Source organism: Miscanthus floridulus, chromosome 7, assembly GCF_019320115.1.
Source record: "Miscanthus floridulus cultivar M001 chromosome 7, ASM1932011v1, whole genome shotgun sequence".
NCBI lineage: Eukaryota > Viridiplantae > Streptophyta > Magnoliopsida > Poales > Poaceae > Miscanthus > Miscanthus floridulus.
The window spans coordinates 7,486,229-7,498,120 of NC_089586.1; the positions used below are offsets into that span (position 1 = coordinate 7,486,229).

The following is an 11,892-nucleotide window of genomic DNA, read 5'->3' on the forward strand; positions in this document are numbered from 1 at the left end:
CATATCCTCCCTCGCTGGCTTACCATTTTCACGTGTTTTCATTTGCCGAATGCATGATGTGTATGTACGTATCTATGTTCCAATTTGGTTTAGGCTAAAAAAGATAGACGCAATTGGAATGGGCCAAACACAAGTTCATGGCAAACAATGAAAGGATACAAGAGGAAAGGAACAAATACCTTGCTGCGGCTGTGGAAGCAAAGATCAGTGCCAAACAATCCAAGGAAGATGTCATGTTTGAGAAGATTAAGCAAGTTCAGCGTCTAGCTAAGGAATGTGGGGTCCAGGAGTCAGATCCTGTTCAATGGTTGGCTGTGCTTCGTATCTGCCAGGATCCAATAGTCCGTGACTTCTTCATTGCAACTGATACTAATGAGGGGAGACGTGCGGTTATTGAGTCCTTTGCAAGGGTTTAGGGTACTAGGCTATAATTTCATTTATCTAGCATCAGTTCCATCAATTGAACTATGTTGTGTTATTTAATTAGTTCAACTATGTTCTGTTATTTAATCGGTTGAACTTGAAGTCATGAATGATGTGGTTTATGTGAAATCTGTGATGGATGATGTGGTTTCTGTGAGTTTTATTATGCTAAAATCTGTGATGAATGAACTGTGACTTATATTATGCTGATATATGAGTGAACTTTTATTCCAGTGGCTTATATGGTTCTAATTTGGTATATTCCAGTGACTTATATTTCAGTGACGTGTACTAATTATTGTTATTTATATGATCAGGCTGGAATTTCAGTGAGGCCACAGGTCATTTGTGATGATCAAGATGAGGATTCCAGTGATGATGAGATATTGTCACTTATTGCTGAGGATGGCAATTCAGAATTTCTATCTGGTATGCTTATGTATGCCATGCATTATGATAAATACTGTACTAGGGCCCCATATAGGCAACCTTTCATGTCTGGGCTTCAATGGGTGCAAAATAAATTACAAGATAGAGATAGATGCTACAAAATGTTTAGGATAAGCCCAACAATATTTTATAGGTTGCATGAGTTGCTTACAGAGTCATATGGCCTGAAATCTAGTAAGAAGTCTAGTTCAATTGAAGCCTTAGGAATGTTTCTGTGGATGGTTGGTGCACCCCAGTCAGTTAGGCAAGCTGAGGACAGGTTAGAGAGGTCACTAGGCACAGTCCATACCAATTTCTATAAGGTGTTGAAATGCCTGACAAAACTAGCTAAGGACATCATTAAGCCCGAGGACTCAGATTTTACAGCAATCCATCCTAGGCTGATGAGTCCACGGTTCTATCCATTTTTCAAGGATTGTATAGGAGCAATTGACGGCACTCATGTACTTTGTGTTGTGCCAAGTCATAAGGTGATTCAACACATGTGTCGCAAGGGAATGACAACCCAAAATGTGTTGGCTGTTTGTAACTTTGACATGAAGTTCACCTTTGTGCTTGCTGGATGGCCTGAATCAGTGCATGATATGAGAGTTTTCACTGATGCCACTACGACCTTCGTCCATGTCTTTCCACACCCACGGTAAACACCCATCAAGATGGAATGGCCAGATTACTTGTGATCGAGGTCACTAACTAACTGGTTGTGATATGCAGGTAAATACTACCTGGTCGATTCCGGCTATCCAAACCGGCCAGGATACCTTGCACCTTACAAGGGAACCATGTATCATCTGCCGGAGTATCGTCATGCCCAGGAACCTCAAGGTAAAAAAGAAATCTTCAACTTTGCACATTCGTCTCTTAGAAATGTCATCGAGAGGTCTTTTGGGGTTTTGAAGATGAAGTGGAGGATTTTGTTGAGTATGCCGAGATATCCACCTCATGTGCAAAGCCAAATAATAGTAGCTTGCATGGCACTGCATAATTTTATTAGGAGCAGTGGCATAGTGTACAAGGATTTTGATCGTTGTGATTGTGATGAGGATTATGTGCCACCTGAAGCTCTGGCATCGCAGCCACAAACTCAGGCCTCGTCGTCAAGGGATGAATCTGCGTTGATGAATGCTTTCCGTGACTCAATTGCGCTTGCTTTGATGAATAGGACATAAAATTCGTACATGAGTGACGTGGTTTCTGTGTATGAGTGATTGGTTTGTTATATGTTGTAATGCTTATGTTGTAATGCTTACGAGTGATTGGTGCCTTCAGTTGTAATGGACTTGTGACATTGAACATTTGTACATGAGTTATATAGTTTCTGTGTATGAGTGATTCTGTGCATGCAAATGTGTCGAGCAGCATGCATAGCATGCATGTGCATGGCTGGTATTAATGGTTCAAAAGCATCATTTATTATGGGCAAATCTGTCATCTTTTGTTATAGCTCAAAAGTTTTCAGGTACATCTAAACAGGGTCTGAAATTTTTTTGCAGAATTGGGTTTTCATCTTGAAAACATTTCACATAAAGTTTTTAACTCATTTCGCATCTAAACACCACCAATATATATGCATAGAATGAGTTGTATCGTAATTGTCTTGGAAACAGTGGCACGACGATAAACTGTGTCGCAAGCTCCTGTATCTTGGATAAATATACATGGTTACCCGACAAGACGTCGATAAATTAAACAATGTCAAGGAGATGTCACTCACTGTCTTTAGCGCAGCTGGAGGAGTTTCATTTTCCACAGCACAAAGCTACCACCATCCATATGACTCCTGTCCTATCACCCTTGGATATAAAAAGTCAAAACCCAAAGAATTCCCTGAACTTCCACTCTCTGGTTTCTACCACTACCTCTGCTTCTTATCTATCTAATCTCTCACCAATCATCCAGAAACATTATCAAAAGAGTTGTTCAGGCCTAATAGTATAAAGCAACCGTACGGTAATATAATTTTAAAAAGATATGATCTTGATTTGATGAATTATTATTGATCATTAGTTGGGCTGCATATGCATGTTGCCAACGGGTGATCACTCATAGTGGCAGTTTGTTTGCCACCCTTGCCTTGCCGCGGGAATCTTCTTCTTCCCATGTTATGTTTGTTGCTGCTTCAACTCCAATTCTCCATGTAGCAGGATGCAGCCATTTGAGCCATGCATGCACAAGGGTTGCAGGACTAGCTAGTTGCATGGAGCATCGGTATAACATCTCATCTTCGGTGTCTGTCTGCCGCTTTAGTTGTTATTAGGTCCGTTCAGGTTCCCTGTATGAAAAAGTTAATTGAAATTTGGGTACATGAACATGAATATTGAATAACAAAAAGTAGGTCCTGTATAACATTTTTTGACAAAGATGGTACTGTATATCATAAACTTAAAACATCATTGCATTGTATTGTAGATTTTTATCTAGGTTTTTATGGGAGAAACATATGATCTCACCCATGTAGTGCATTATTTTTCCTTGATTTTTTTTTAAAAAATTAACAAAATTGTGATGAGTACTACTTACTAGTACCTGTCATAGAATCAACCGAGTGTATGAAATTTTTCTGATTGCACGCTTAATTTATTTCAAAGAAACATATATGTATCCCCAAATTGTGCGATATATTATAACTAGTAGTGTCCTAAAAAAGAATCTGAATCAAACTTAGCAGAGTTTACTTATTACTATTGGCAATGGAAATAAAGTACAGATTTATTTTAGCACAGGGATCGAATTTACATGTGAAATCAATTAGGGGACTCTCTAGACCTTTAGCTATTATTGCAGAATAAAGTTGAAACAAAACCAGAATCAATTAACATGCACAAGTAAGCAATCATGTAGAGAAACATGGAGATTAATCATGGAGAGATGGGGGAATAATATTCAGTTGCAATTGGCTGGCTTAACAGCCTGACCACCGTCGCTAGGCGCTACCAGTTGGTGGCTAGCTAGGTAAGCCACATGCGCACATGCGAGCCATGGATAAACAGGCAACATCAAACGATAAATTGAGGCTGGCCATGTGAAACCCTCTTGCTAAGCAGCTTCCAAACTAGCTAGCTACTCCTGATCTTTCTCTCTCCTTCACCCTTCTCTAATCACATTCTTTTATTTTACGCGCAGCAATAGGATTATTTTATACTGTATATAATCTATTAATCCCAGTACCTCACAGGCATGGATGTCAACCACTTCCATGTGGGGCCAACTGGACTGGGCCTGGCATGTCAGTGAGTAGGAATATGTATGTTTGTATATATCATCCTAGAATTGTAATGGAGATGAGCCTCATCACACACACCATTATCAAGCATGAACTTGCCCGGCTGATGGATCCAGCTCAAGAATTAATCATGCAAACGATCCATATTTCCCTAGCTCATCCTCACAAATGAATCTAATATATTATATTATATTATATTATATTATATTATATTATATTATATTATATTATATTATATTATATTATATTATATTATATTATATTATATTATATAGTATAATAATGTGCTCTATCATCTTTATTTCTTGTTTATATGCATGGTTAGTTTCCTAGTGAGGCGTTTGGTGAGAGGCACGTGCATGCATGGATGCCATATTGGCATGGTGAGGCAGGCTTCTAGCCTTCTACATACCCTTCTCGATCGTACATTTTGGGAGTGGGAGCCCATCGAATGAAACAATTAGCATGTTCGTTAGTTGATTTCTGGGCTGATAAGTCCGACTGGTACTGATTTGTTGTGAGAGAAAAGCACTGTTGGCTGGCTGATAAGTCCTTGCTAAAATCAACAAGCGAACATGCTGAATGAATGAGTCGGTCATCGGCGGCAACATGCCATGGCGACAACGAAACAAACATGGAGCATATATACCCAGCTGCAAAAAAAGGCGCAGTTTTTTTTTCCTCTCAAATTTGCTTTGCCGTTTTTTTTTCTAGGGGCAAAAACGTCTTTTTAACAGCCAGTTAATACCGTTAGCTAACGGATTTGATGGTAGTGTCAAATTAGGGATGAAAGTTGAAGTGAGTGTCAAATAGGGAAAGAAGAAAATTTCAGGACCAAGAAAGGAACAACTCATTTTCCCCGTGTCAAATAAGGAATTCTCTCTTATTTATATCAAAATTGTATTCATCATCCTGGAAACCAGATCGACGTACGACGGCTGAAACTCAGGCACAATTTGCTCCTCCAAGCTTAAGCAACATCGTCAGATTTCAGAGCTTACCCTGCAATTCAGCAGTCCACATATGATCCACCACACGGCACCACCTATGAACAATCTCCCCTCTCCAAGCATGCGAGGAAACTGCCGAAATTGATTTAATGCTTATTTAATCCCCTAAAAAAAAAGAATACACTTCTATATGTATTTGTTGCAATGCAGCCATGAAATCAAATTTAATGCTTATTTAATCCCCTAAAAAATTAATTTGTAAAATGTATTGTAGATCTATTCACCTGACAAATTGATTTGTAAAATTTGCTGCAGATCTAATCACTTGGCATGATAGTCGGTTTTTTATATATTTCAAATTTTATTTGTGTTCTATTGCCTGAGGGAATGTTGGTTTTTTCTATCTATAGGAGCGAAGATAAGTTCGATTGCTATTTTCAAACATCTGTTTCTGAGGACTCCTTTCTGTGTAAAATAGCTTCAGTGCTTTAAACAATTTGTATTGGAGTAGTCTAAAATTTAGAATAGGGCAGAAAAATCTTGTGTTCTTTTTTTATTGATTTCCAATTCCTCTTCCATTGTATTGGAGCTTAGGCCGATTTTTTCTTCTCTTTTCTTTCCTTTCTTACGATTCTCGAGGAGGAATTTGATTCCGACGCTAACACAACTCATTGCAAGTAGCATGCAACGCCCATACGCAGGAGGAGCTGGAACATGTGTTTGGAGTCCGTTGCGTCATATTTAAAGTAAACTGACAAGTCTAGTAGCGGATATATTTCAACATTATTACATATAATATATGCAAGCAATACCATATTTTCATAGTTTTATTTATTTATTTATTGTCTTACCAACCATAACAAGGTTGTCATATATTGGAGGTGTTTGCACCGCTAAATGAAACAAACTTCATCAACCTTCACATCAGGTGGTGAGCCCTTGGGATTTTGATGTTGGAAACCACAGTTCGAATCCCCAGCGGCACAGACCCGCGGGGTGGGCCAAGGCTGGTGGCTGGACTGGACCGCCGGTGGGCCGGACGCAAGCACTGCTTGATCTGGTGGCTGAAGTGGGCCTAGAGTGGAGAGCGAGTGGACCAGGACGGTTTGGCCAATTTGAATGGGCTGGACGAAAAAAAAAGAGCCAGAAATTTTGACTCTTTAAATAGACTAGCAAACATGCCCGTACGGGAGAAAAAAAAGTTATCAAACGTCAAACTCCTACAAGTATAATTGAAGAGCCAAATTGGAAAGTACTTCTTGATAAGAAATAAAATTCCTATGACGTATGTATGTCTCAATTCATTATGAAGCTTTTCTAAGACATGTACAAGCAATTTGAGCATCGAAGACATGATACTCCACTAAATAAACTTGCTTCATGACTTCATTATATCCTGTTCTTGCAGAAGTAGCAACCAAATAAAATCAAAGCATAGCCATCCGATATGATCCAACTGATAACCAGTAAAATATCAGTATAACCATTGCTAAATTTTTATATTTATATTGAACAAAGCTAAGCTGCCACATTTGTTTCTACCCAAAACTGAACTACAAGCGGATATAGTTAAGGGAGCCCTGGTGCAAAAGGGATTATAATTGCTTAAAATTTCATAAGCTACATCACATATCAAATATATATGTACTCCCTCCATACTGGTATTAGAAGTCGTTTAGGACATGATTGCGCATACCAAAGAGTGCCAAAGAGTGATCAATTAGAAGGGAGTTTTCCTTCTTTGCCCTTATTAAATAGGCCTACGGGTGTCTCCTATACAACAATTCTTAATAGCTTGACTGGTAAGCTCTCCATGGCCCGAGGCTGGAGGTCCAGGGATTGAACTCCATGGCCGCATTATATTTTTGACCTCTACGTGGATTTTGCATGGGGAATTTGCATGGCCCTGTGCACGTCGCTGCTTGCTCTCGCGTGCACGCTGGCTGGCTGACTTGCGTTTAGGCGTGTCTGTGCACCCTATGCCGCACAAATTTTTGCCGATGGCGTGTGGCTGTGCGAATATTTCATTCGCTGGTTGAATTTTTTCGTTCGCTGGTTTGTTTCGCTTGGGCGCGTTTAGGCGCGACATTTTCGTTCGTTTGGCGCGCGCTCACAGCCAGCTGGTCCAACGGCTCGCCTGCCTGCTGCATTAAAACGCCGGTACTACTGCCTTGCCTTGTCTGTTCTTCACTTGCTTGTTCATCCAGCCATGGCTTAGCTTCTTCTCTTCACTTGCTTGTTCATCCAGCCATGGCTTGTTCATCCAGCCATGTCCTCCATGGCTTCGATCTGAACGTTCGTATGGAGGAAGATGACGACGGCTCATTCTTCAATCTCAACAAGCCTATACTGGAGGACCACAACAACAATGGTAACGTGCTCATTCTTACTCATTTTTCTTTCATTTTTTTTGATATTCACTGCATTAACGTGAGGTGATCTCAACTTTCCGGCATAAGAAGATGACGGCCCCAACCCGAATGACGTGTTTGATTTCAACGAGCCATAATACGACGGCGCCAATGATGCCGACGGCGTGTTTGATCTCCAAGGGCAACAAGACGACGGTAAATGCATCACTTCGATCTATCCGTTCGTTGCTTGTTCATATTATTTCAGATCTCATTATTGTTTTTTACAGTACTGGATTTAAACCTACCACTAGATGAGTTCGGTGCAGTTGATTTGGACTTTGTACAAAATCTTGCTGGTAATTTTTTTTGTCACAATCACATTCTTGTACTAGATCCATGCTCATGATGCTACTCCATGAAAGTGTTTGTTTTCCCCCCTATAATTAGAACATGCCGTGAATAAGTATTGCATGAAAGTGTTTGCCCCCCCCCCCCCTATAAATAGAACATGACGTGAATGTGTTTCTTTTTATCTTAAAAATACAACATGACATTGGAGGAATGTCTTTGTGTTTTTTCCCTATAAATAGAACATGCCGTGGCCAAGCTTTTTTTCTCCTATGAAAGCTAGAACATGCAGAACAATATGAATGCTTGTTTTCTTTTAACAGAACATGATGTGGACAACCCAACCGTGGAAGAACAAGTTCAACCACGCAACCGAAGGAAAGAAATGAGTGAAGAGGTCCGAAAACAAGTTTACCAAGCTTTGTTGGCTAGAAGCAACAATGGTACACTACACAAGGAAGACACTGCATTTGTTGCTGCTCAATTTGACATTCATAAACGGACAGCTCAGCGTGTTTGGAACCGAGGTAAAACACAACTTTCTAGCTCTGTTCCGGTTGTGGTTTCTAGTCTAAAGAAGGGTAGAGTTGGACGTAAAGCAATACCTTTTGATTTGGAAGCATTGCGAAACATTCCTCTAAAGGAAAGAATGACTATAGAGGATGTGTGCGCCAAACTAAACATGAGCAAATGGAGGGTTCAAAGGTATTTGAAAAAAGGATTGATTAGGCACCACTCTAGTAGCATCAAACCATATCTCACTCAACCTAACAAGGAGTCTAGGTTACAATGGTGTGTTGACATGGTTAATAGGGAGTTGCTTGATGATCCAAGGTTTAAGGAGTTGTATGACTTTGTGTTCATTGATGAGAAATGGTTCTACCTACATCAAAAATCTGAAAGATATTATTTGCTACCCGAAGAAGATGAACCCCATCGGACTTGTAAGAATAAGAACTACATCCCTAGGCTCATGTTCTTGTGTGTTTGCGCTCGGCCAAGGTTTAGGGATGGGAATTGTATTTTTGATGGTAGGATTGGTTGTTTTCCACTTGTTCAATATGAAGCGGCTCAAAGAGGAAATGAGAGGACCGGTCGTGTCCGTGAAGACTTGGTTATGAAGCCCATAACTTCGATCACTAGAGAAGTGATTAGAGGTTTTATGATCAACCAAGTGTTGCCCGCCATTAGAGCTAAGTGGCCAAGAGAAGATGTGGGTAGACCAATATTCATTCAACAGGACAATGCACCTTCCCACTTGAAATTGGATGACCCACAATTTTGTGAGTCCGCTAAGCTAGGAGGATTTGATATTCGCCTAATATGTCAGCCACCAAACTCTCAAGATTTCAACATTCTTAACTTGGGTTTTTTTCGAGCTATACAAGCAATTCAATATCAGAAGAATGCAAAAACAATGGAGGCTCTACTTCCAGCCGTGCAAGAGGTAATTTGCTCAACAATTGTTCACACATGTTTCGATGTTTTCTTCCACAACAATTTGCAAACCGAATTAAACTTCCACAACAATTGTTCACACTTGTTATGTAGGCATTCATGGAGTACTCACCACACCTTGCAAACCGAATGTTTCTAACACTACAAGGTGTTTTGATGGAAGCTATGAAGAAGAAAGGTTGCAACAACTTCAAGATACCTCACATGAAAAAAGGAACATTGGAAAGACAAGGTCGGCTGCCATCTTGTATCCCTTGTGATCCATCTTTACTAGATGAAGCCGAGGCTACTCTTGCTGCATGAAACAAGTAGATTGATGGTTGTTAGCTTTAGTAATGGAGACAAATCTTGTTAATTACTCTTGCTATATCAGTTAGTTAGAACTCAATGTTAATGATCTTACCGCTGCTTTGGCGTCCTCCATAGCCTTCTTGGCAGTGAGCTTACGCTCGCGCCTCTCCTTAGCCTCCTCTTCGACCGTCTTGAGCACGTCTGGAGGCAACACGATTTGATCGCCATCGAACACGATATTGTCGACATCTAGAATGAAAAACTCGCACTCGAATTCGTAGAAGCCATGAATAACAGCGAAGATCAAGTAGTCTGTGTGCTTGAGACCGCAACGAGAGCATGGATAGCGCCCAGTGTGCACACGATCCCATGCTTCGCGGTTAAGATGAACGACTTGACAGCGGCGGCAAATAAAAGCGCCCGGCGGCAAAGAATCCGGCACCACGATCTCCTCGGACTCCGGCGCGACGATCTCCTCGGACTCCGGCGCGACGACCTCCTCCGTCTCCGGCGCGACGACCTCCGAGTCCACGGCCATGGAGTCCGCGACCTCCTCCATCTCCGAGGACAGCATAGCCGACTCCATGGAGTCCGGCACCATCTCGATGGAGTCTTGCACGATGACGGAGTCCAGTGCCTCGATGGACTGCAGCGGGTCGACGGAGTCCAGCCCCTCCACGGACAGCAGCAGGTCGACGGAGTCCGCGGCGACCTCCTCCGAGTCTGGCCCGACGTCGTCCGCGGCGACCTCCTCCGAGTCTGGCGCGATCTTCATCTTGTAGTCCGGCACCATCTCCATCTCCATCTTGGAGTCCGGCGAGGCATCCATGGTGCAGCAGCGAATGCCGAGCACGAGCAGTGTGCGGTGAACAGCGAACGGCGGCGTGAGCGAGCAGGAGCGGCGTGCGGCGAACTACGAGAGGAACGCGATTTAATAAAGGGAGCGGCGTGCGGCTGCAGTGGCCTATTAACGCGCGGCCGGGGAAACGAGATCGACTGCGGGCTATTAACGCGCGGCGCGGGAGCCGAAGCGCGAGGGGCAGCAGCGTCCAATTCTTCACTCGGACCCAGAACGACTTCCTTTGATTCAATTTCTGCGGACGCCAGAACGACATCTAATACCAGTATGGAGGGAGTATATCACCTCTAGAAAAAAAAAGGGAGAGAAAGATGAGTTTGAAATGGCTTGAGATTTGTATATCACAGTCGCTTTCTCCTGAATCTTTTGTGACTCGTCCATGACCATGAAAGCAACAAATCACAAGTGCAATCCCAAGCTTTCTCCGAAAGATCATCTGCCTCGTATGCTTGGGTCAAGAAAAAACCCTGATCAGACTGTTCAATACTTGAATTTCAGGCAAACAATTTGCAGAATATTTCTTTTTTTTTCCTCCCAAACATACATCATAGCGTATACTACTGACAGTGCTATACTACCTGACAAGAAAGGTGAAAAGAGAAAGCTCACCATGCCCGAGCTTCATGCAGATGATGAGATAAGAACCTCTAATAATATGCATATATAGCCACAGACAGCCAACAAAAGGTTCCAAACTTCTTGACTGGTTTGCTGTGATGATCAAAACCCAGACTTGGTAGAAGTAACCGATCAAAAATTAAAGTTAAATTTTTTTTCATGTGTGATGTTGATAACAGCCGAATATCATTCTTAGGCTAACCCGTCTTTTAAGTAGGAGTTGTACTCACGGATGGTTGGAATAGCAATCAGCTAATCACCAGAGGATCAATCTATAAACAACCAAGGGATTCCTTGGAGGGATGCATAGACCGAACTTGAGGAAGAATATGTTAAGCTCCGCGGTCATGAAGACAACACATAGGAACAGGACTTGATGAACCATAGTGACTCCATGAAAGGACGCCACTGATCTGTATCCCATTGTGCAGCAGCGAACTGGCTCAACGACCTTTTCACCTGCAAGCCAAATGGAGTAAAAACCAGTCTTCACAAATTGCATTCTAGTTCTAATATCAATTCACATTGATCTTCCCAATCTACAGCACAAGGGGCCATTGGAATTAAAAAAGAAAAAAAGATGATCTTAATTGTATTATTAGTTCCACAACTGTGATACTAATCCATGGTCAAATCTAATTTTTGAAAACATGCAGACATTCACCATGGTGCAGTTCAGATTTTTTTTGGGCACAAGCAGAAGTGCACTCAAATAGCACATATGAACCATCTAAAAACACACACATATGAATACCCACTACCCAGAATTAACTAAACCTAGCAAATCCAAATAGAATAGCAACATAAAAGATCTTCAAAAATTCTTCGAGAACTACTTTTGTCAGTATAAAAGAGCAGAAAAATCTAGCAACATCAAGAAGATAGTCTTGCTTAATCACGTGTATGGCGAGATTAGGA

The 11,892-nt window shown here is 41.5% G+C and overlaps 1 protein-coding gene and 1 pseudogene across 1 annotated transcript; both read right to left on the reverse strand.

Moving 5' to 3' along the window:
• Nucleotides 1-9,800: 9,800 nt before the first annotated feature.
• On the reverse strand, nt 9,801-10,326 carry LOC136464993 (uncharacterized). The gene is made up of 2 exons (XM_066463909.1): nt 9,892-10,326; nt 9,801-9,809 (listed from the first exon to the last, which is right to left on the reverse strand). The coding sequence occupies exons 1-2, from the start codon at nt 10,324-10,326 to the stop codon at nt 9,801-9,803; spliced, it is 444 nt and encodes a 147-aa protein (XP_066320006.1).
• Nucleotides 10,327-10,697: 371 nt separating this feature from the next.
• On the reverse strand, nt 10,698-11,641 carry LOC136464994 (CDP-diacylglycerol--serine O-phosphatidyltransferase 2-like; annotated as a pseudogene).
• Nucleotides 11,642-11,892: the final 251 nt, after the last annotated feature.

What these genes read in the sequence shown, in the direction of transcription:
- LOC136464993 (XM_066463909.1), bottom strand. Translation starts at nt 10,326, where the DNA reads ATGGATGCCTCGCCGGACTCCAAGATGGAGATGGAGATGGTGCCGGAC.